The 24801-nt window shown below is 43.9% G+C and overlaps 3 protein-coding genes across 5 annotated transcripts in view; all 3 read left to right on the plus strand.

Annotated features, from left to right (window-relative positions):
- The first annotated feature begins 260 nt into the window (after window positions 1-260).
- On the plus strand, window positions 261-3706 carry asf1ba (anti-silencing function 1Ba histone chaperone). The gene is made up of 4 exons (XM_080512024.1): window positions 261-555; window positions 1544-1659; window positions 1847-2023; window positions 3140-3706. The coding sequence occupies exons 1-4, from the start codon at window positions 447-449 to the stop codon at window positions 3329-3331; spliced, it is 594 nt and encodes a 197-aa protein (XP_080368150.1). The 5' UTR covers window positions 261-446; the 3' UTR covers window positions 3332-3706.
- A 618-nt stretch (window positions 3707-4324) lies between these two features.
- Window positions 4325-21181, plus strand: prkacaa (protein kinase, cAMP-dependent, catalytic, alpha-a). 2 transcript variants are annotated; one of them, XM_080511654.1, is made up of 10 exons: window positions 4325-5069; window positions 13646-13707; window positions 14223-14351; window positions 14909-15007; window positions 15088-15170; window positions 15258-15384; window positions 15465-15560; window positions 15674-15796; window positions 16728-16892; window positions 17486-21181. In XM_080511654.1, exons 1-10 carry the CDS (start codon window positions 5024-5026, stop codon window positions 17609-17611), a joined length of 1056 nt encoding a protein of 351 aa, XP_080367780.1. In that variant the 5' UTR covers window positions 4325-5023; the 3' UTR covers window positions 17612-21181. The 2 variants fall into 2 exon arrangements, with proteins under 2 accessions (XP_080367780.1, XP_080367779.1); XM_080511653.1 differs by lacking the exon at window positions 4325-5069 and adding an exon at window positions 7094-7437.
- Window positions 21182-23306: 2125 nt separating this feature from the next.
- samd1a (sterile alpha motif domain containing 1a) overlaps window positions 23307-24801 on the plus strand; it is a 7329-nt gene continuing 5834 nt past the window's right edge. For both annotated transcript variants that reach the window (XM_080510986.1, XM_080510987.1), the window contains exon 1: window positions 23307-23746. In XM_080510986.1, coding sequence (XP_080367112.1) covers window positions 23384-23746 — 363 coding nt within the window. In that variant the 5' untranslated portion in view covers window positions 23307-23383. The remainder of the gene's footprint in view (window positions 23747-24801) is intronic.

Genomic DNA, 24801 nt, shown 5'->3' on the forward strand with positions numbered 1-24801 from the left:
ATTTAATTGCGGTAGTGTTTATTGATAGAGCTTCTCTCCTTTCCTCTCTTTTATCTCTCAGTCATCTTGCTTTGATAGGACGCCTCTAGGGGTCAGTAAAGGTACTTCGCTTTCTCCTCCTGGCGCTTGTGCTCTGTTATGACCGTACGGCTTGCCATAGCTGCGGAGACACCCGGGTAGGACATTCAAAGCGGCGGGAGAGCTTCAACACAACCTCACACATTTATCCAATCTTTTCTGTCCCGAGCTTTAATTTTTGTGATATCTGTGATATTTACCGGTCAAAGAAAACGCTTATTGGATCAAACCATCCGCCGCGTCTCTGATAGTAACACGTTGATGTTGTGTTGCTTCTGAAGTATTCCCGGGAAATTCTGGCGTGAGCGTTGGTGCTTTTTTTTTTTTTTTTTTTTTTTTTTTAGCTCTGTTTTAGCGCTTTAGCAGCAATGGCGAAGGTACAGGTGCTAAATGTGGCGGTCCTGGACAACCCGAGTCCTTTCAGGAACCCCTTCCAGTTTGAGATAACCTTCGAGTGTATGGAGGATCTCCCTGAAGGTTGGTACCGTCGAACAATGACCGATATTAACTCATTCTGTAATGGCTATTAGCATTAGCAGCACCTGCATGCTACTGCCACAAGTCTGGAATAAAAACAACAACAAAAAGCAAAACACTTCAAGCTAAGATGTACTGAAATGTTAAAGTAAGGCAAGTGAGCACATGTTTACACGGTGTTCCTATCATATCGTTCAAAGAAATGAAGCCAGCTGGTGTAATTTAGAGCAAACTAAAATAAACAATTTTACTATCAGCAGCCAAGATGAGGCAGTTTCTTACTTTTTTTTGTTAAACGTCTTTTTCTTAGACTGAATTAATGAAATGCCCTTTATAGCAGTGTGTCAAACTCATTTGATTCTCATTTTAAGTGGCTCACACTGTTACAATAGTACAATAATATTCTTTAAATTCAAACTTTAAGGTTTTGTTTTTTGTTTTTTTACATCCAACTAACTTCAATCCAACTGTTTTTTCTTTATGTGTGATTTTATAAACTCACCTTGACAGCGTGGCCTTGGAAAAAAAAAGATCATTATTTTCTTATCTGCTTGATTCTTTCCTAGGACAAATTTAGGCCCACAGGCCTTATGTTCCACACCCTTCACTGGAAGCCTTCAAAAGCAAGTTTTGTCAGTACATAGGTGAACCAAAAAATTATTTCACATCACTATGCACAGTTAAAACATGATTAAGACATTGTTCATCTTGAAAGAATAAGTGTTCACTAAGAATTTTACAGTTCACCACCTGCGATTGGATTTAATTAGCTGTTCCGAATAGCCTCATTCGTTGAGGATGCAAATCATTACATCTTATTTGACAAAGTACATGTGCACGTGAAACCAGATAGAAAACAATTATTGTCTTATCTCATCAGTCAGCATCTAAATTAATTTGTCGCAAATTTTTATTATTTTTTTTTTGTTTGTTTTTTGTTTTTTTTTTTAAATGAAGCTAAACTTTTGTTTCTCCTTGCTGCTTTCAGACCTGGAATGGAAAATCATCTATGTGGGCTCAGCAGAGAGTGAAGAGTACGATCAATGCCTTGACTCCGTCCTGGTGGGCCCGGTACCTGCTGGGAGACATATGTTTGTGTTTCAGGTGTGTTTTCTTGCTGAAAACTGACACAGGCTTATATTGATAACTGGTTTTCGATTAAAAACTGAAATTTGTGTGTCATTTTGTAACAAAGATAAGACCTTGATTAACCTCATTATGTTGGTGTATCACAATTTGTGTCGCTGTAAATGCATTTTTTTTTTAATGGTTTGGGTTTTTCTTCTGACAGGCTGATGCTCCAAACACCGGGTTGATTCCTGAAAGTGATGCTGTTGGTGTCACGGTAGTGCTTATTACCTGCACATACCGTAACCAAGAGTTCATTCGGATTGGTTACTATGTGAACAATGAGTACACGGACCCCGAGCTTCGAGAAAATCCTCCAATCAAGCCAGACTACACGCAGGTCAGACGCGGCCGTATCTTTGTTACACTTCGAAAAGCAACATTGCTGTCGTTGTCTACCACTGGGGAAATGCTGTCAATACTTTTTGGGGATTTGAAGGGATATTAGCCATGCACAGCAGGGAGATGTAATTTAGTTGCCATTGTAATGACTTTGTTTTAAAAGTAATATGAAAAGGGCCAGGGTATTCAGAGTTCATTAAAATGTTTCTGAATATTAATGCAAGTCTTTGCAATGCTTCACCTGCATTTACTGGCTGCCGGCATAGAGAAAAATAGAAATCTTTGCATGGCACTTTCTACTGTCAAACATTGACATTTGTGACAAGGTTGTATGTGACGTTTCTATCTGATTTTAGGAAGCTGCACTGTACATAGCATTTTTTTTTTCATCTTCTGCAAAGTTATGATTAGATAGAGGATTTCTGCTGTTTAAAACAAACTGAGAACATCTTGAATTAACACCATGCGCCAATATTACCTTTCTGCAAATGGAAGTGTTTAAATGATCCTGTAAACTGTGGTTGTCTCACCATCACATATCCTCAGTAATCTTAACTTGCTGGGCAAGATGTGACTGTTAGCAGTGTCGGTCACCCCAAGTGGGAACTTCAGTAAGAAGTCTCTGTGAGCTTTGCTCTGATGACAAAGGACTTTGATTGTGGGTGTTACATTTTTAAGGCGCCTGGCATTTGGAATGAGACCTTTCACTCACAGGTGCAAAAAATTTTGAAACAAGGCATTACGTTGGTTTGAGCTGTGAATTTGCCATTTAATTTCGGTTCATACATAGTTTATATATATGTTCATGAGTAACAGGCATAACTTTTTCTTTTTTTCCCCAATATAGTGGGATTCGGGTGCTAAAGGTTTTTTTCTCTAAGGTGTTAAATAGTTATCCAGGCATTTGAAGTTTTTCTTAGTATGCTTTATTTTGATTCAATTTACTAAATATGTGTTTCAGCTCCACTTATATGACGTAAACATGCAAAAATGATGAAAAAAAAAATCTTAATGCTATAATGGAAGCTAATGCCTAAGTGACAGTGTTTCAGCCTGACTGCAAAGAAATGTGCAATATATATATATATTAATTTTTTTTTTCTCTCTTTTTCAGCTGCAGAGGAATATTCTTGCATCAAATCCACGCGTTACCAGATTTCACATAAACTGGGATGGCTCTACAGAGAGAATGGAAGACTCTGAAAACGTGGATCCCTCTTCGAACTCCATGCTCCCCCCATCCTGTCTCCCAGGCAAGGCCCCACCTCTGGAGATGCTTCCAGATAACTCCATGGACTGCTTATAGAAATCTCCGAAGCCCAATAAAGGTGGCGATTTACAACACGAGACCCTATAGTTGAGCAATGCCTATGGACATTCTGGTGTGGATAAATGGATGTTGGCCTTATTGCCGTCCCTAGTTCTCCATAACTTATCAAAAGCTAAACTCGCTAAATCGCAAAGAACTGCTTTGCGATTCTGTTTTTTTCTTTTTGTTGTATGCATTTAAGAAGTTTCCACCACTGAAGCAATAGGCAAACAATGCAATATGTTGTACAGATTTTTGATATTCTGCCTTCATATTTTTTGCGTTACAAATGCACTTAAACATTTTCAAAGTTAAATTGTGGAGATTTGTATGGGTTGTATTACGTTCATGTTTTCTTTCATACATTTTTGTGTTCCCAATAAAATAACAATGTATTTGTTGTGTAACTGTGTATGAGTAACGTTTTTGAATTTTTGTGTTGCAATCCACATTGAAGACAAATGTATTTCACTTGTCGTAGTTACTATACCATACATTAGTTTAATTCCCAACACAACAGAGCACAATCCATGTAACGTAAAATATCGTGTAATAGTGTAAGTATCTCATATTTTCACATTTTTCTAAAAATAGCTTGTGGTAACGTCACGCCCAATCACACATTGTTCGGGTAAAGGGGGGAGGATTGGCCTTCATAACTGGCAGATGTCGCAGAGGGAACCGAGTGGTGATTGTAAGTTCTCGGCGTTTTGTTTGTGCTCTCCGTGAAATTCTGTCCTAAAAAAAAACTGCGAACTGTTAATTTAAAGCGTAAAGAATAACACGGAGCCTGTTCTAGGCGTATTGGCTCGTAGCGAGCCAGTAGGTGGGACGGAGCGACTCCAGAGGCCAATCGCATCAATGCAATGATTGGATGTATCTACGGTTAGCCAATCAACGCTGTTCTTGTGGACTCTGCTGGATGATTGGCATCGTCTTGGACCAATCGGAGACATCTGGAGGCGGGGCCTGGTGGATGGATGACTGGAGTTTCCCTTGCGGTCTGAAGATTAATGGAAGGGGTCTGTTGATCCGAGGAATCGACTATCAGGTGGTCGGTCCCCAGGAACAGTTGCTCCTGACGGCTCGTTTTGAGAATAATGGAGTGTATATCCATTTGAATAGCAAGAGGAGGAAAAACGTGCGAGCTGGACACAAATTTCATCCTTCGGAATTGGAGAGGCCTGCCTGCACAAGAGGGAGCACCTGGTTAGTTAAGGCCAAGACTGCAAGGAAACGCTACCAGCTAACGCTACGAGCTAACGCTAGCTGGCTCGTTTGACAGACGGAAGCAGCTTTCGACGATTTTCACCCCGCCTCGACTCTCGACAAGCCAAGTCGTCGCTGCGGACTGACTCCCCTGGTCGAGCTGGTGCCGACGTGACGATTTGACGGGCTGAACGCTTACAGGGCTGACATCCGCTGGATATCTGAGTCCAAGCTAACGTGCTAGCGCCAGCTAACCAGAAGCGCTGGATATTTCCCCTCTGCTTGGAGGAGTTCACCGCCGCGGACAAGTGCTGGGACTGCTCCATTCACACTCCCCGGTCAATAATGGTAGCTGTTAGCTAGTAGTAAGCTGTCAGGTTCATTGAGTGTAGCGTCTGCTTCAAGCGGTGTAGCATTACTCAACGACTTGTGAAGGGGAAGCCAGCCCGAGCCCAGGGACGCCACTATCAGCCTGCCATCATGGGCAACACGCCCACCGCGAAGAAGGGCAATGAGATGGAGAGTGGTGAGTAGCCGGGTCTATCGTGCCCCTGCATCGGTTCTGTCAAATGCGAAGCATTTCCTGTTTTCATTGCAACGGCAACTCGACACATGAGACACACAAAAGCCACCACGTCCCTGCCTCAAGACAGACCAGTAGTGCGTTTTCGCGTTGTCCTCTGGAAGTCACACCACATCGGCATTAAATCAGGTCAGCAACACATTAGAAGTTGCTCCAGCAGCTGCACTTAATGGTACAACAATTACTATTAAAACGTGTGGTTAGCATCGGGATCTGGCACTAATGGAGTGTCAACACGGCAGCCACATTCACCGAGGGCTGTTTAAAGAGCCAAATCAAGCGTTTGCTTTTTCTTCAGCCATCACCTATTGTCTCTACCAGCGGCATGTTGGTGGTGAATTGCTATGCTTTCCTGCTAACATTGTATCAAGGCCCACAGATGACATTCACAATGCCACAACATAACAAGGTCTCCACACCTTTTTGCAACTGTAAACATGTAACAGGCCGAAATTCACAGGGTGTGTTGGCTCTCTGTATAACACATCCACGCTTAAGCTTGAGCTCGGGGTTTTTTACTGTGACGAAAGTCGTTTCAGCCGAACAGTAGTGGATGTTATTCATTCATTCTGCTCGTACTGTGGGAAACCTCGTGATAAAATGCCTCAGGTTATATTAAGAGGTAGCAACCGGGATGACAACAACAAGCATTATCCAGAAGTCATAGGTTTTTCTTTTGCGGTTTGTCTTTCAGATGTTTTCTCCTTCTTTCTCAGAAGACCATGAAAGGCTGCAGTAACACTGTAAACTTCAAACCTTGTGGAGATTCTCTCTTGTGTGAATAATATTCACCTTAGGCTGAAATATTAGGCTCTATGCAGGGTAAAAAAAAGGTTGCATTCAAAGAGAAACAAGGAGCTATAGGGAGAATGGATTGATCGTATTGGAGTGGACATTGAAGCTTTATAAAGCAGTGTAGACCTGGTTGCTGGGTCACAGGAACTGTGTTTGACAGTAAGTGAGCAGAGAGTTGTTATCAGTTGGACGAAAAAAACCACCAGGACACAGGTCATATGATGCATAAGGGTGATCCTCTCCAGGCAAAACTTTGGAGTTGAGCAGTCTCTTGAATAACATGTGATGAGCAGGATTTGGAACAAGGACACTTGTATGTCTTACTGAGTGGAGAGAGAGAGAGAGAGAGAGAGAGTCGAATGCTCTGCTATTGAGTAAATGCTGTTATATGTTGTCATGTCCCTCAAGTTTTTATTTTGTTGAGTCTTTTGAACTGCCAACTAACACTGGTTTATGTTTCCATCGTACTATGACATATACTAATATAAACTTCTTGAACCACAAAATCAGGATAGACATTATTACTGTTGTTCTGTTTTAGAGTCAAATTTATTTTGACTTGGTTGGAACTTGGCTCACCCGCTCTGGAGAACACTCGGAATAACAGTGTTTTATGTTTTATTCGTGGCACCATAAATAACACTCCAGTGTGCAAAGTCAGAGCGGGTATCTGTGAAATGAGCCTCAGCTCCTTGTTGCTGGTAGAGAATAGGTGTGAAGAATGGCCTGCCGTCTTTCTGTAACCCATGTAACAGTCATGACTTTCAGATGTTATTAATTTCCATGTTATTAAGGAAATGCAATCAGAGAACTGAGCAGTTTAAAAGAGGGGCAGAGTAGCCGCTGCTTTTGGGTGGGTTGTTCATGTGTCGCACTTCATATCTTTTATCAGTCTGGTGACAGTTCGGCCCACCCTGATCCCTCAGACAGGTGCTGGCCAGGGTTGTGGAGCCCACACCCAGGGGCAGAAGTTCCCACAGAGGAGAGAGATTAAGAACAATGTGGCAGCACATGGAAAATCAGAAGTGAGTGTTGAGAACCGGCTCAGGTGTACAGCATCTGTCGCCTCTGAACTTCTCGGGCTGCGTTACACAAGCCGAGAGCCGCCTGCTATACGGAGCTATTTTTCTGGCCCCACAGGAAGAAGCAGGGCGGACAGCCGCTGCAAACAGGAAGCGAAGGAGCGGGGAAGGGCCGGCCCAGGCTCTGCACCGTTGTTCGTCGCCTCTTTAGTTCCACAAACTAAACACGGCCAGCTGGGATAGCTTGAAGTTGTGACCTTTCCTGAAGCTTCTGGTGTTACGTTTTTGTGGATCCCAGTTAAACATCCGGACATACGACAGTGTTGAAACTCTACTCGGGCTTCCAGCTTGTTTAATCCAGCCTTGTAGAATGTCTGTCATCCACAAGCTGGCAGGGAGGCTGTTTCATCGAACCGGGCCCTCTCTGAGGGACATAGGCAGTGGAGACGACAGACATGACCAACCACAGGAGGAGCTAGAGGCCCGCAGCTGCAGTGAGTTTTCGTTCTGGAGCTGGACAGAGGCTGGGTGAGGGGTGGAGCTGCTGTACTTCATGTTGTGCTGCATGAAATTAGTCAGTCACAGGCTGAGCTGAAACCAAGCAATTTCTCTTGATAATTGTCTGTTACTTAATTCATCTCATGACCTGTTGAGTGTGTATTGAGTTTGGAGGATTTATCTTTGGCTCTGTCAGACTTTCATTATTTGCAGCCGGCAGCGTGCGTGCTTCTGTTCATGTAGACAAAAAAAAACACACACATACAAACACACCACAGCCTGTTCTTTGTCCTTCCTCTGCTACCTATTGTTCTCTACCTACAGAGCAGAGGAAGCATGCCTGAGTAGACTCTCCTTTGCTGCAGAAGCGTTTGATATTTGAAAACCTCCCAAACTTTCCGTCATGACTAACTAACTACCAGTTATGGGAAGAAATACTTGTATTGACTCACACATGTTTGGATTTGAATATAATGAAGTGGCACCCTGCCTGGGTACAACTATGTGTGTCTATAAATATCTGTGTAGTTTATGTCCTGCTCTGCACGCAGCTGTTTTGTGTAACAGGGGCAGGTTTGTGTTTGGATCGCTCATCACTTCCTGTCTGCAGTTAAAGGGGCTTTGTTGCAAACCTGATTATTGGTGGACTTTACTGCTGTAATGCCAATTAGCCGCCTCAGACGAGCTCAGTACTAAGAACAAAAGAGTGATACTGACGTTCAGAAAGGTGGAGAACTGAAGGTTGAACTTTGGTGAAGGAACTGTTGTCTTCTCTGGATATTCTCAATAGGCCTACTGAACTTATCCAGTGTCCATTGCACAGAACTATAGCATATTGTACTGGAATTCTACAGAACTAAAGAACATTGGCAACATTTTAAAATGATGCCTCATGAGCCGCAATGTATAAAATTAGGTACTATTTTTGGCTTTTATTGAACATTATCAGGTAGAACTTGTCAAAGTTGTAAACGTCTACCTGAAGAAACTCATGCAAGGACATAAAGAACTTGCAAACACGGCACAGAAAACCTCTACACTTCCATGTAGTCCATGTAAGAATAGACAATTGTAAAAATGTTCATAATTTAAACGGTGTGTTGTCTGAAAAGCTTTCAGTAAACACCGTCTCAAATTGAGGAGTGTCGCTACTGTGACTCCAACAACGGCCAGATCCAGATTGTATGTCTTTTACGTACATTTACCCCATTCACATTAGCTTGGAAACATTGACACGTTCACTGTTGCTGCGGAGGGCGCTTTAAGATATTAGAGGCCAGAGGTCGACGACACAGTGACCTCACTCATTCTGCATGCTTGGGAAATTCTTTGAAATGGACCTGACATGTTTTCTCTCCTCTGAAACTGAGTGAGGATCTGGCCATCAATGTGTTCCAGTTTATGTGAACTGATGTCAGTATTGCTTTGGTTGATATTTACTTACATTTTGGTTCTGAATATTTAACAGCAGGATACAAAATTGTGCGTCATTTTATTTATTTATTTATTTTACTCGATTATTGTGCTTTGCTTCATTACTCAACGTGTAACGTTTGTCAGTGCACCTGAGAGAGTTCCTTTCTGTTTTCAGGACACCGATCCTACTGAACATTTGCGGGAGGTTGTGCCTAATGGCCTCATTGTTTTAAATACAGTGTCGTTACAACTCACAGTAACTGTTTGTTTACTTCAATGAAGTGCCAGTCTGCAAGCCATTTCCATGTCCTGTGTGGTCCCTACAGTCCCAATGGATCAGATGCATCAGACAACAAATGCCCCTCCCCCGTGTTGGGAGGTGAATAGATGTGATGCATGAAACGAGTGATGGAAACTTTCTATTAAAAATATAACCGAAAGTGTGGATATGAGCATGATAGTGTGCAGAAAATGCAGTAAGAATTGACATTTCGCCAAAGCAATTTAAGTCTTTGATTTCTGGAAGTGATACTTCATATCATGTATGATTCTATTCAGACAGTTTGGCTTTAACTGCATAGTTGCCAAAGACACAACCTGATTGGCTCTCGCCCATATTATGAAGGCTTTTCTATGTATTTTTGTCCAGATTTGATTAGTTTTGGGATGTGATCTCATTCACGGGTCAGTGGTGGCCTGAAGGTTAAAGAAACAGAACCAAGGTTTGACTCCACTGCTCCCTCGGGATGGCTTAAATATGGGGACCAGATTTTGCTCTGCAACATTTGTATGCATGTCAAATTAAGTTTTCTTCTTCCTCGAATGGAATTCTTGCGGCAGAAATCATCAAAACCGTACAGTATGATTTGCGTATGTAATGGTAATCAATGTAACCAGCATAAATGGTAAATATACATTGCTTGAAAAAGAAAAGTATAATGAATTTAATGAGTATTGCCATTGTTTTGACACTGTATATATGTTAATGATGTGTTTCCTAGCAGAAAAAGCAAGTTGAGACCATGTGCAGAGGCCTATTGAGCATTTCTAAATACTCCACGAGTATTTGAGTAGCAGGGAGTCAAAGTGGGAGGCGACGTTCGGCTCGGGACAGTAGATTACAAAACAACTTTCCATTGGTGCCTTGGACAGGAAACGTCCCCCATCTGAATTCAGCCGATGATTGGAATTGATTTTTCACCTTTAAAGGCATGCAAATACATTTCTGTCTTTATCGGTGCTCATTTTGCCGCCTGAACTCCTCCTTCGGCCTCACTTGAGTCTTTCTGCCATCAGACCAAGGCAAGATCCAGACAGAGACTTGATTTGGCTCGTGTTGCCATTTAATGTCGGTTAGCTCGCCCTAATATAACCCCTCTGTTCCTGCGTCAGAGTGGGCCACTGAGCCCCGCGGGAGAGATGGGGGGGGGGGGGGGAGGATTGATTTTTGGAGGATCAATTCAGCACTGGCACTGCTCGCGCTCTCTGGCGCATTTGGGCTGAGTCAAAAAAGTTTTGCTGTGGTTTGTGCGCTCCTGCTCTGCTCGCGTCTCTCCAGAGTGCCACTTTTATGTTTGTGAAAACACCCAGATCATCTCTGAAAGTCTTTTTTTAAATCGCGGATGTGGCATCTGATTGGCGCTGCTAATTAGGGAAAGTTTGAGATGCGTCTCGATGTGTGCAGTTCATCTCATGGGTCTCTACTCAGGCCTAGTTTTCCATAGGACTTCAACTCTGGGTTGGATAAATATACCAGCGGGTGTTTGACGCCCCTCCCCCGGCGATTATGCCCCTGTTTAGATCAATATAGAGCCAGTGTGTGTGCATGCCTGCATGTGTGTTTGTGTGTCTGTTTGACATGAGAGGGAACAGCGGAGAGTACTTTGTGTGCAGAATAAATATTGATACAAACCAAGCAAGGGTCCAATTGATCTGTGTGAGTGTAACGGGAGCAGCACTACCCTCCATGCTGCGTTTGACCACACACCGGAGGTGGATGCTACTTTTTGCTCCTGGGTCTCCTGCAAAGTGACAGCCCACAGGGAAGTCGGAAGACGCTCTCCCGGCAAGGACACTTGAATGGTTTCTGTGGATGTGTGGCGCTGCTGATCTGACCAGACTGCTCTGAGGGCCAGGGTCGGTCATGAGTCAGTGGCTGTGAGGAAGAGGCGAAGGAAGCAGCGCAGAGGAGACTTTACAGGGCTAATGTGTGACAGGAAGAGCTCCAGAAGGCATGCAGGGAAGAGGGAGTCATCCTCGCGCTCAAGTGAATCAGGGTCGCGCTCCGCAGATCATGCAGCACCAGAGGTACCCATAGTCCTCCCAGATGGTAAGAAATATGGGATCACAGAAATAACGGTCTTGAGAGTTTCAGCCAATCCAACTGAAGATCCAAGGGGTAGAAAACGCTCTTCAAAATTAAACAGACTGAATAAATACCAACGCTTTTTGTCCCCCACTTGTGCCATTTGCAAGTTATCGCTTCATTAAAAGCTCCATTTGTGGCTGCTTTTGCTTGGAAGTGGAAGTTGAGCAACTTTCAAGAGAAATATTTTCCCCCTGGTGACTGTGCCGTTTCCATCGCTCGCTGTGGGAGCTGCCGAACTCCTGGCATGTTTATGTGAACTTTGCTCTTTGCCGGTCTTACTGGCTTTCTCCCATCCTATTGTTGGAGCTGCTGGTCTGTGGAGAATTAGCAGGAAATCACGTTAGCTAGATGAGGATTAAGCTTTCATCTGGTTTGGAGTAAATGTGTGTGTGTGTGAGAGAGAGGGGGAGAGAGAGAGACAGAAATCCTTCCATGTGATAGTTCTGTCAATAGCATTTTATTTAGTCTATTTCTGATTTGTGATTGGACACGCCGAAGGCCTATTAGTTTTGAATATTATCACAAAGCTGGTGAATAAATGGCTCTGCAGTTTAACTATTGACAGCTGACTGACTTTATTTAAACTGTGCCCTGGGCTGTGTTGCATTGATTATGTTGGACACACAGAAACACACAGAAATTCCACATTATCCTGAAAGACCTTATAACGGGGTCTCGTTTTCACTGTTTGTGTTTGCAAATCAAACATTTTCACACTTGCACGGTAATTATTACTATTCAGTAAATCCACTTTGTGATTATATTTGGGCAGGAACCCTTTATAGTTTTGAAACCAAAAAAAATTGTCCTCGTGTTGCATCACGGTAACTTTTCCTGACGGTACTCGTTCATTCACAACCACCATCTTGTGCCAGTAGAAATAGTTCTCGTCCTGGGCTGCTGCTGCTGCTGCTGCTGCTGCACAGATAGTGAGGAGGAATGAGGAAGGGCCAACTATCTGCATGTTCCCACAGAGCACTGTGATTAGCCCCATAAAGATAAGGGGAGAAAATTAACTTCTCCTTATGACAGATATGTGTGCCAAGTTGTCATAGTCTGTCCACCAGCATGTCTGTTTGCCCATTATCACTCTGCCGAGCAAGAGAATAATAATAATAGACATTGTTGCTTTATGTTAGACTGTAGGTCTCCAGGGCAGGTTTTTTTTTGTTTTTGTATTTAGATTATTATCATATTGTCATATGGACAAGAAAGTGGGGCTTTTGAAAAATAACTAGGTCATAAAATTTTCTGAATTCAACAAAAATGCCCAGTCCAAACAGTTTTGCTTAAAGCACGGGCATGATTGTTGTGCGATATTATGCAAAACCGCTCCGCTTGTGCAAGAATGATGAAGTGAAACCAGTGGTAGTGGACTGAGGCTGTTTGAAAGCTCTTCTGGTCTGGGTATTGCTTCAGAGGCCGTGAGACGGTCCGGCCCTTTCTCTGCTGAGTTTGCATGTTCCCCCGTGGGTTTTCTCAGTTTCCTCCCACGGTCCAAAAACATGTGTTGGAGGGTAATTGGTGACTGTAAATTACCTGTAGGCATGAATGTGTATAATTATGTGTGTGTTCGCCCTGTGATGGACTGGTGACGTGTCCAGGGTGTACCCTGCCTTCAGCCATAGACGACTGCAACCATGAAGCTGTATGATGGTTGTACTACTTCGTTGATTATTAAGGTGCCATAAGACAGTCGCTGTTTAGAAGCGTTAAATTCATGAAACGATTGGATATCTGTCATCAAACTTCTTGTATTTGGTCTCTAATGTTGTCTCCGGCTCAGCTCGGCCCGCCATCCCCCGTGCGGCTTTTCACGAGGAAGAAAATGCCCGTCGTGCTCAGAACCGTCCACCATATGTCACCTCTAAATGTAGTGTGTAGAAAACTAATCCAACTCTATGAAAAGTCATTTTCCACTTTTCCTAAGCCGTCGTAAATAGTAGCTTGACTCAGTCTTCACACCCTAAAAACTAAGGGCACTTAATGATGGGTTTCCGTCATCCTGACTTTCTCTAAGTTTTATCTTAGCTTGAGAAAAGATCATGTGACGGTAGAATCAGTTGAACACCATTACTCTGGGACATTGAAGTTTCCTGTGGATTTTGCTGCCGAGGAAATTTGATTCAAAATTTCAACTCTGAAAAATTATAAGGACTTCTGTGTGTTTTTCTTTTCTTCATTGAATTTATTTTGCTCTGATTGAACCTGTTAATTAGCAGGTTTCTCGTCCATACATTTAGGTGAATGATTGTGTACATGTCGTGGAACTCCTCCCCTTTTCACTCTTGAACCTTGCACAACACGAAGTTAAGATCTCCTCTGTGGCTCGGCGATAAGGCTGCTGTGATGCTCTGCGCCAACACTCCTGTGTACGTCCCAAAGCCTCGCTGAACAGGCCTTTTTCTTCCTCTTTACAGTAAAGGAGTTTCTTGCCAAAGCCAAAGAAGATTTCCTGAAGAAATGGGAGAATCCAGCACAGGTGAGACAAAAGAGAGTTCACATAAACATCTGGGGGGAAAAAATTGTCTTTGAATATTTGGAGTATTATCATACATGTTTACCAGTCAGGGTTTTTTTTTTTTAGTGTAATTCATGTTTATAATGAAGTTCGGGGGAAATGAACTGCCATTATTGTATGCTTGCAACATCTCTCAGACAGAGCAATGAAAATCGTCCTTTCTTCTGAGCAGTGTTTTTATTTTAGAAGGCCAGTGCGCCCTCTGCTGGGCAGATGTGAGATAGCCGTGACGACGTACCTAAAATTTGAATTTCAACCCTGGATAAACTTTTCATATCCACAATAATGGAAAAGTAGCAGATCAGTTGCACAATAAAAGACAAGATTTACATTTTCAACTACTTAATTTGAATATATTGGCGCAACGTTTTCATGTTAACGTGGGGGGTGAAAAAACCTTATAGAACGAAGATGTGTTTAACACAGACAAACAGTTTGTGCTCTTTATTTCACAAGCTTATGTCTTCACTCCTCAGCAAACTGCAGCGTTGGACCACTTCGAGCGTTTGAAGACTTTAGGCACCGGCTCGTTCGGCCGAGTCATGTTGGTGAAACACAAAGAGACGGGCCAGCATTTTGCCATGAAAATACTTGACAAACAGAAGGTACAGTATTCCCGGAGGCCTGACATTCCAGAGTTGCGTTCATCGCTGTTGCTTCTTCGTGAACCGAGTTGACTCTGGGGTCAGAGTGCGCCGCAGCATTGCAGGTGTTGACACTTGACACTAGTGTCCCGGTGAGCCAAGCTGACCCTGAAGAGGTGCGGCTCCAGTTGCACTCTGGGCAAGTGTGTTGTGAAAGCGCCACACCAGGGTGCACATCCCAGTGTTCTCCACATTTTTGAGCCGAGAAGGCCGACGGGACTTTACATTGCAAATTGTTCTGGAGCAAAAGGCCCAAATAAGTAGACTTTCTTTTTCTACTTAGCATAGCGTGCTCCATTTCTTCTTTCTCGGTCGTCATGGAGACGTGATGCTCTGCTGGTTGGTGCAACGTTGAGACTAAACTGTCCCAACTATAATGTATATTAGGTATCTATAAATATAAATAATATTATATATAGTATAAATTTAAAAAAAATGTGTTTGTCAGGAAGTGATTGGCGTCGTATGATTTCCCAACTTGCTTTGCGTGACTGTGTGCCGGCTCTCGTCCCTGCCAGGTAGTGAAGCTGAAGCAGATAGAACACACACTGAACGAGAAACGTATCCTGCAAGCCGTCAGCTTCCCCTTTCTGGTGCGACTGGAACACTCTTTTAAGGTATGCGTTGGCTGCTCATGTGTAAAAGGTCATCCACCTTCTGGCGTGTGACAACAAGACTCTCCTCGTCCCCCCTGCAGGATAACAGTAATCTGTATATGATAATGGAGTATGTGCCTGGCGGTGAAATGTTCTCACACTTAAGGAGGATCGGTAGATTCAGGTGAGTTGACTTTTCAGGCGACTGCACCAAACGACTCCCCGCTCGCTGCCGGACGATTGTAAAGTTTGAGGCGGCTGTGTTTTGCAGTGAACCACACGCCCGCTTCTACGCAGCCCAGATTGTACTGACCTTCGAATACCTTCACTCACTGGATCTCATCTACCGAGATCTGAAGCCTGAGAACCTGCTCATCGACCAGCAAGGTTACATTCAGGTGAGAAAGACGTCAACAGCGATTGGTTGTAAAACAAATGTCCCACTGCTGTACTCAGCGCTGCGCCTTCTGCTCTTCAGGTAACAGACTTTGGATTTGCAAAGAGGGTGAAAGGCCGAACCTGGACGCTTTGTGGGACTCCAGAGTACCTGGCACCGGAGATCATCCTCAGTAAGGTACGCAGTGACGACCACCGTTCATCACGTCACCCTGTGGAAGCTGATGTTGAGCTCCCTATATAAGCACAAAGTATTCCTCAGTGTTCCCTGTGGCTTTACTGTGATTGCAGGGTTACAATAAGGCAGTGGACTGGTGGGCTCTGGGAGTGCTGATCTACGAGATGGCAGCTGGTTACCCTCCCTTCTTCGCTGACCAGCCTATTCAGATTTATGAAAAGATTGTATCAGGAAAGGTGAGTTCAACCCATAAAGCAATCTTGGAAGTCTCGCTCTTCAACTCAACGTTGTTGCTTTCCAGTCTGGTGCTGAGAATTCCAAAACCTAGAAATGCATCACTGTCATTAGTCGCGTCTGTAAAATCACATCAGTGTGGATGTGCCCAGTAAAACTTTTGCTTTATTTCCTTTCAGAAGAATCTGGGATACACTTTGTGTTGGTTCGAAATGAATCTGAATTCTTAAAATCTGATCATGAATCATTCCATTTGAACCCGACTTAATCGTTTTATAAATAATAATATAATCCGCAATGTCGGTTCAGCTCGTGAATTCATTCTTACATTTCAGTTTCATTCTCTCCATTCAAATTCAGCTTTTCAGTTCAATTCCTGTGCCACACATCCAGGACCTGGTGTCGGGTCAAACTAGCCGAAGGCTAAAGGGAAGAAGTTGAATTTACAACAGCAACACACTTTCTGTTGTCTCTGCCTGATGTAAATGGCTCCCGTACAAATATTTATTGGAAACACAACGTGCAAAGCAGTGTACTGGCCAGTTCGCCATCGCTTTCGGCCCCCGGCGGCCAGTCTCCTAATCCAAAACGCTACTGCAATGAATTTCCCACTTCTGCTCTGCGACCCAAAACACAGTTCAGATTTAAAAGTGGGCAGACAGAAAGTAAATCTGGGAAAATACTGATGTTTTTCCAAGAAAGGATTCTTACTGTGATTCCCTGTGTTGAGCCGAGTTTCCTCAAATGAACCGTTTCATGTTCATGACATTATCCACTTCTCTCCTTTTTAAAATGCCTGAGATCTCAGCAGCACCTCCTTTATTTCCAATTACATCTCATTTCAAGACCTTACCTCACAGTTTCAGTCATCTTCAAGCTTTACATGGTACTGTAGAGGGGCCCACTCACCCGCTCACCTTTCCCCGTCTGCAGGTTCGCTTTCCGTCCCACTTTAGCTCAGACCTAAAGGATCTGTTGAGAAACCTGCTGCAGGTGGACCTGACCAAGCGCTTTGGCAACCTCAGGAATGGAGTCAACGATATCAAGGGCCACAAGTGGTTTGCCACCACTGACTGGATCGCCATCTACCAGAGGAAGGTGAGAGGAAAAACCGTCCTGCTGCAGCACTGCGTGCAAGTCCTCCATTTGTTTATTTGGAAGAGAAGTGAAACTGATGGGAGACTTTGGTCAGCCGACGTGTCTTTATTTTACATCTGGGACGACGGCTGATTTCATACCATCTGTGCTTCTCTGCCGAGAGGATATTTCTTTAGAGGCCAGTGGAAAAATGTCCAAAACACAGAAAACACGTGTTCCTCTGCAGGTTTTTGTAGTCAGTGGGACGGCTGGTTGATTCACAAGCGTTACGGTTGCGGCCTGATTTTAATTGTCACGAGCTTCCACTGATTGTAAAAACCAACGGACACAATAATCATATTTTAATTGTGGAGGGAAAGTACTACACAAAGAGAGGCATGTGATCGATCCTGATACTGCTCAGGTTTGATCAGGGGCTCATGTAAAGAAACGGCAGAATAGAAAACTGAGTCTTGAACGTGTAATTTATGTTTTTTTTAAGAAACTGAATCAGGTTTTAAAGTGAACTTATCCTGACACAGTTCACAGTGCATACGATGGCTCTGCTGCTTTGGTTTATGTCGTCATTCTGAATGTTTTCTCCAATGTTCCAGGTGGAGGCCCCCTTTATTCCTAAGTGCAAAGGCCCCGGGGACACAAGCAACTTTGACGACTACGAGGAAGAGGAAATCAGAGTCTCCTTCACAGAGAAGTGTGCAAAGGAGTTTGCTGAGTTCTAGATTCCACCCAAGAGTAGCGGAGTGAGAGAGTCAGGGATTTAGAAAGAAAACGGGGGTAAGAAGACAGGAAGCACTCGGGTGGACTGATAACTTGCTTATTTGTGATGACGAGGAAAACGATGTAAAATCTCCCCCCAGTGGAAAATGTAGGCAAAGTGAAGAAAGATCCAACAGAACCAGCAGTGTTGCCTTTTCTGATTGTTTCTCAACTGTTACCTATTCATTTATTTATCCCTCTTGTGTTCGTGGCAGAGGCTCGGCGAGAGCAGGCCCAGGTCACGGCTGTTCAGCTAGAATTGTTTCTCTCTGATGGTGTAATGACACATTTTTCGATCTTTGCAGGTTGAGGCATTGATTTCTCTGTTAAGGTACTGAATCTGCTCGGCTCCTTTTTGAAACGGGCCCCCTCTAAAGCTTCTCTTAAGAGTGATTGCTGTCTCTTGTCAAACCCCACCCCCCCCACCCCTCTTCCGGTTCCATCTCTCCATCCCAAATCTGTCCAAGCAATACCAAGTCCAACAGATGTGCCTATCATAATGCCAACTGGTTGGAAAAACTGTGTGGAAAGCATTGGTGCAGAGCTCTGGCTGTGGCGGCGTCGGCCCCCCCGTGCCCGTTTGGTTGAAAGCTTGAAAAAACTCTCTGCACCTGCCTTTGTCTGCTCAATGTGGCATGATTATTGGGTAGATGATGCACTCCACTGCTCGCAGCTGAAGCAGTGGGTGACCTCTTTGATTCAGCGTGGAAAACGATTTTTATCACAGCAAACTTCGTCAAGGTCCCACTCCTGCGAAGGCGAGGGGGGGGAGGGGAGGGGGGGGGGGGGGGCGGCGAGAAGTCAACATGAGGTCTGCATTTAAGTCTGTCTTTCTCTTAGCTGAATTTATTAGAGCATTTAAAAAAAAAAAAAGAAAGAAAAAAAAAAAGCCTATCGGTGATCATTTTGTCCTTTTTATGTCGATCTCTGTGCTTGTGTGTTATTTAGTGCTCAAGGGTGGGTTAAAAAGCTGTGATTTAGCTGCAGCTGACATTGTGGTCACACTCCTGACTATTGTTTATTTAATTCATAGAACATTTATACATGTATATTGATATATATATGATAGAGAACATGAAATATCCATCTTTTTTCAACATTGTCTCATAGCTGTGAAACTGAATTAAGATTTCATAAATAAAAACACTTAAATTCTGCCAAATTTTCAGCGCGAGGACCTTGCAGTTTTCTCTGTGTAACTGATGGTGGTGGATTTTAATACGCAAAACAGTAGCAAAACGTCTCAACAACCTGTGCATGTTATTTTTGTACAATATCACTTGTAAAGAAAGATGGCGGAGCGTCGTGCTTTATGTGTGCTGCGGTACCTTGAGATTGTGGATAACATGTTTAATATAAAGAAGGACACTCGATGCTCTATGGAAGACGGGACAAGACCCAGATCGATGTGACGAAGTTCCTCCGGTCTTTGTCGAGGATTCAGTTGGAGATAAAGATTGTCACTGCACTTGTGCTTCTCACCTTGACAATTGTTTGTTTTTTTGTTTTTTTGTCCTTCTCCCCCCTCTCTTCCCTTCTCGCTTGTATTTTCCCCAACATGTAACACCGTCACATATTTTACCAGCCCCAACAAGATCTTTGGGACTGTTCAGATTGGAGTGTTTTGTTTTTTTTGTTTTTGTTTCACATTTTCCAGCTTTCTGTGTAACAAATTAAAAAAAAAAAAAAAAAAAAGAGCGATCCTTAAGCTGTCCCCCTTTTGCCAAATTTCTTTCCGTGGATGCAAGACAATCGCAGACCAAATGTTTCTTGCTGGTTGTTTGACTGAAGATGTCGTTTTGATGAAGGATTCACATGTTGCCCCCCCGCCCCGCCCCCCCCCCCCCTGCCACAAATGCCCCCATAGGTGCTAGACTGAAGAGCTTCTGTGACTTGTTTGATGTGCATCAATCTATTTGTCATAAAGTCTTGTAACATGACATTTTAGAATGTTTTCTGATTTCAGTAGGCTTGAGTAATTATGTTTGGCAGTGTCTTAATGTAATTGAGATCAAACGCAAGGATCTTTTTTTCCTCTCTTTTTTTTTTTTGTTTGTTTTGTTTTGTTTTTTTTGTTCTTGAATGTCTTCAACTGTCTAACGGAGATGTTCCAATGCTGTTTGGAAACATGACGATGTGTATTTTTTATAATACATGTTTCTGAGGTGAGCCTGGTTTTTCTTGCATGTGGTAACGCAGCCCAAAAGGGCCAACACCTCCTTCTGGACCGGGAGACACGTTCTTAAAGAGATCTTTAGACTCTGCAGCTGACGGTCTCGAGTGGCGTTTAACCTTTTCTTTTTTGGGGGGGGGGATTTGTTTGAGCGTCACACTAAACAGTGCAGTGGATCACCAATCAAATATTGAAGCACAGGCCACGACCTTTTTCAGATCTGTTTAATTAATTTGTGCTAATAATTAAGAATTTTTAACACGACGCTTTTAAAGAGAGCACATGTAATATCTTTTGTCTTTATGTCCTGGGGAAGTTAAACAAAAAAAAGACTAAATCAGAGTTGATGGGTAGAAGGCAAAAACAACACTTCAGACACTGAAGCCATGGCAAGTGGTTTTTGCTTCATTTTTTTTTTCTTTTCTTTTTTTTGGGGGGGTTTTGTTTCCCGTACAGAACTTGGCTGTCAGTTGTCATTCGTTCTTTTCTATCAGCTGAACACTATCAACTGCTCTGTGCTACTCTTCAGTTCTCTCTCCCGTTTGCCTTCTAGTCTCATCAAGTCTCCACACACTCTTTATTCAAAACATAAACACTTTTTACATCTAAGATGTGTTGCGTTCATATTTTCTAATTGTATTTTCAGAAAAAGAAGGAAAAAACAAAAAAAGCAAAAACGGAACATTAATCTTTTTTTCCTCATGACCTGGGTACAGTGATTGTGTAGTCTATTGTACCTTTTGGGAAACAATACTGTATATCCTTGCCTTTGACAGTCTTAACTATCTTACCCTCTGGAGAACTTGACAGATACCCTTAGAACACAACGAGTATGTTAAAAAAAAAAATATATATACATAAAGTAATATTTTGCAAAATGTATCATTCCAATAAAGTTTTACTTGTTAAGACTATTATGTCTGGGTGATATTTAAGCTCTTTCTTCGCCGTACTCGGATCGTTATACACTGAACTACTTTTTACTTTTGCAAATCTGAAAGGAGGCATGTGCAGCGTCGCACTGCGCCGCTGGCTGGAAGAGAGGAACACACTTGTTGGTAGGTGATGGTGGGTGTTGTTTCTCAGGCTGATTTTTTTTTTTATATATATATATTTTATTTTATTTGTGCATGTGCGAGGAGGCTTGCGGGCTTTGAATAATGCAGCGTTGTCTGCACCGTGTCACATTAGGGAGTCACTTTCAAACACCTTTCGCCTCCACAAACCTTCGGACTGCGACCCTGCATCGGCTGTATGCAAACTTTTGGGCCAACCTACAAAGACAACATGTGTCGGAAATCTTATCTGCTAATGCAATGTTTATTTTTCTTTAATGTAATAAAAGGTGGCGCGTGCCATTCCAAAAAGCACCAGCTTGTGTCTTGCTTGTCCCGGTTTATTTCCAGGTGCTCTCTCGCTCTCTGTCTCCTGGATCGGCTGCACAACATCTGGATCCTGATGTGCAGTGAAATCCATCCGTCTCTGCTCATTTCCTCCATAACAAGCTTCAAGTGCATGCCAAAGAGGAATATTTCCACACATAAGACAATCTTTTGATCAAAAGTGAATCTCTGAATATACTTTTGGTAATTGTCGCCGACGAGCTCTATTGTTCTTTGAGTCTGGCTCCTTGTGTTTGCATTCTTCAGATGTTGTATTTCATAATGAGATCACATATAAAGTTTCCCCGTAGCCAGCTGATGCATGGATACTCTGGATAAGGATAAGAATCCATCACAAATAGCTGTGTGAAATTCAAGCTGAAGCCTTCTGCTTTAACCACCGCTGAACCTTTGTGAGTACAGACCTCACCCAAGACCAAAACCTCCTCCATGCCACAGTCTTGAATATACACAGAATACAAAGTGATCTATGAGGACAACAATGGGGGAAATCAAATTCCAAACCAAGGTTGGAAAACTTTTTTTTCTTGCAAAGCAGTTAAAGGATGTTTTGTTTTGTTTTTCCTAAGGAAAGATAGTATTTATTTATTTCTCCTTCACAAATTTCCCCTTTTGCTCAAATATGCTGGTGTGGAAAGTCTGGAAAACGTGACTGGAAAGCAATTAAACTGAAATAATTCCTTGACATTAATAGAAATGTCAAAAGCAACAGGCAATTCCTTCACCTGATAAATGTGTTGAATTTTCAATTGCACCTCTCAATAAGATAAACGTCGATTCAAAGAAGCTCTGAGGGAAACAAATAGTTGCATTCAATCTGGATAGATATTTGCTTTCCCTGCCTAATGTACTGTTTGACTTGAGGGTTTGTCATGTGGCGAGAAAGTAGCAGAACTGGCTAAAATAGGAACAAAAGAAAACTGGTTTGAAGGGTGGGAATGGTGAGGACAACACCTGGGTTTGGTTAACTTATTACAAAACACAATGTAGGGGGCTGCGCGGTGGTGCAGTGGTTGGTGCTCTGGTCTCACAGCCAGGCCAGGATCAAACACTGGCCTGGGCCTTCCAGTGTGGAGTTTAAATGTTCTTGCATTTCCTCCCACTTTCCAAAAACATGCAATGTCATGTAATTGTTGACCCTCAATTGTCTCTGGGAGTGAATGTGAATATGTGTGATTAGCCTATGATGGACTGGTGTAAGTCTGCCCATCACCTGGCTCATGTTAAACTGGGATTGGCTCCAGCGGCCCTGCACATGGCAGTATGAGATTAGATAAGCTTTTATTCATGCCGCAAGTGAGAAAACGCACTATCATGGGAGCAGCAAAAGAAAACAGAAGAATTGAAAATAAGAATGATAATAAAAACACATTTTACTTAATTGCAGCCAGGTAGAAAATAAGTATTGCGCAGGAGAGTCAAGTGTTTATTGCAGTTAAATATGCTTGTGGTGAACAGTGCTGATGATACAGTCTGACCGGTATAGAAGAACTGTGTGTGTGTGTGTGTGTGTGTGTGTGTGTGTGTGTGTGTGTGTGTGTGTGTGTGTGTGTGTGTGTGTGTGTGTATGTGTGTGTGTGTGTGTGTGTGTGTGTGTGTGTGTGTGTGTGTGTGTGTGTGTGTGTGTGTGTGTGTACTACACAAAGCAAAACAATAGGTTGAAAGTAAGACGAATCTTATTTAGTGGAAAGTTGACCAAAAATGTAAAAGTTTTGGTAAAAGTTGCAGACTTCTGTAATGGGGGAACAAATGATTATGTTGGAATCAAATGCTTCAGCTGATTGTGAGACGCTCATTTCAATTAAATGTCGACCTTTTAAACAAGCTGGTGGATCTTCAATAATCTTTCCGGGGAAAAAAAGAAAAACTCGGGACCGCGCGTCGCGTGGCTCCCCGTTCCCGTCCAGCACTGTAAATTCCACCTTAAATAGCCCCTTCGCGAGTGAAACTTTTCGCGGCAAACCCCGTCGCTCCACCTTAAGCGCACACGCGCACGCAGGAGGCGTTCAGCGAGGTTTCCGCTTCTCTGGGGCTCCGAGTCGGACCGCGGCTCACCCAAATCTCCGAGTGTAACGTGTGGGGCTGACGCACCAAGGTGGGAGAGAGCAAAAGAAAAAAAAAAAGCTGCAAAAAGAGAACCAACAAGCCAAGAGGAGAAGATGTCGGAATCCAAGTACCGCGAGTGGATCCTGGACACTATAGACTCGCTGCGGTCCAGGAAAGCCCGACCGGACTTGGAGAGGATATGCCGAATGGTCCGGAGACGACACGGGTCCGAGGCCGACCGAACGTGCGCGGAACTGGAGAAACTGATCCAGGAGCAGACCGTGCTCAAAGTTAACTACAAGGGCTCCATCTCGTACCGGAACGCCGCCAAGGTCCAGCGGAGGAGCAGAAAAAAATACGATGCGTCGTTAGCGACGGCTGCGAGGAGGAGCGCGGCGGAGGACGCCAGTCATTCCGACCTCAGCAACGGGGACAGCGCGCTGGGTCCGCCGGACCAGGACGACGACGACCTGGAGGTTCGTGTGTGTGTGTGTGTGTGTGTGTGTGTGTGTGTGTGTGTGTGTGTGTGTGTGTGTGTGTGTGTGTGTGTGTGTGTGTGTGTGTGTCATTGTCATGTCACATCACGGCAACATTAACAGGTGGAGGCGCCGCAAGCGGCGGGGTGGTTCGTGAACGCGGTGGAAAACAGCGTCTTTATTTGTGTGTGTGTGTGTGTGTGTGCTTGTGTGTGTGTGTGTGTGTGTGTGTGAGTCGGAGTGAGACGCGGGGAGTGGTGCGGGGAGTGATTTGCAAGTGCACCCACAACTGCCGCAGACGGGGAGCGGCGTTTGGACCGCTCACGAGCGCTGCCGAGGTGGAGGTGCGCGTGCAGAGGAGGAGTGCGGCGGTTTCCTTCGCGCACCGAAAACACTTTTAACGGGCGCTGCGATCACGAGACTCGAAAAGTTGTTTGCGTGTGCGTGCGTGTTTGTCCGCGGCAGCGCGAGCCTCCATTATCAGCGGCAGAAAAGCGCTTTTTCAAGCCCCAAACTCGGCTTGGAGCGAAAGGGAGGGGGGTGGTGAGGGGGAGACGTTAAATTCTCCTCAAACGGCTCGATTTGAAGCGGAAGTAGCGCGGATTTGCTGTCAAAATAAAGGCAGTGGTACTGCGTAGCGACACGGTGCGTTTTAGATTGCAAACCGGACGTGAAACCCGTGTGTTTGGATCGAGGCTAACTTGACTCTCTGGGAGTGGGAGAAAGGAGAGAAAAAGAAAGTCTTTAAACATCGCGGATGTGGATTCTTGACAGGGGACGTCGGCACGTTGATTGTTTTATCTCGGTGGTAAATAAAGGCAGACCCCTCCAGGCCCCGTCACGACAGCCGCGTCCACGCACACGTTTCAGCCAATCCACGTTACGCCTGGCACTTAAAAAACGCGAACATCACTGCGTGCCGCACTACGAAACCTCTCCAAAATATACAACACTGCGTGCCAAAGTACTTCTGGTGACGATATGACGAGTTCGCTCGCGCAAACTGCGCCCGCGCTCGGAGCGACGGGCGACCGTCGACGCAGTGCATAAAGTCG

The sequence above is a fragment of the Blennius ocellaris genome (assembly GCF_963422515.1).
Source record: "Blennius ocellaris genome assembly, chromosome: 16".
Classification (NCBI taxonomy): Eukaryota; Metazoa; Chordata; class Actinopteri; order Blenniiformes; family Blenniidae; genus Blennius; species Blennius ocellaris.

What these genes read in the sequence shown, in the direction of transcription:
- prkacaa (XM_080511653.1), top strand. Translation starts at nt 7,314, where the DNA reads ATGTCTGTCATCCACAAGCTGGCAGGGAGGCTGTTTCATCGAACCGGG. An exon ending in AGGAGGATCGGTAGATTCAG is followed by an intron (nt 15,171 to 15,257) that starts GTGAGTTGACTT and finishes TGTGTTTTGCAG; the next exon opens with TGAACCACACGCCCGCTTCT. An exon ending in AAAAGATTGTATCAGGAAAG is followed by an intron (nt 15,797 to 16,727) that starts GTGAGTTCAACC and finishes CCCCGTCTGCAG; the next exon opens with GTTCGCTTTCCGTCCCACTT.
- asf1ba (XM_080512024.1), top strand. Translation starts at nt 447, where the DNA reads ATGGCGAAGGTACAGGTGCTAAATGTGGCGGTCCTGGACAACCCGAGT. An exon ending in TATGGAGGATCTCCCTGAAG is followed by an intron (nt 556 to 1,543) that starts GTTGGTACCGTC and finishes TGCTGCTTTCAG; the next exon opens with ACCTGGAATGGAAAATCATC. An exon ending in TCAAGCCAGACTACACGCAG is followed by an intron (nt 2,024 to 3,139) that starts GTCAGACGCGGC and finishes TCTCTTTTTCAG; the next exon opens with CTGCAGAGGAATATTCTTGC.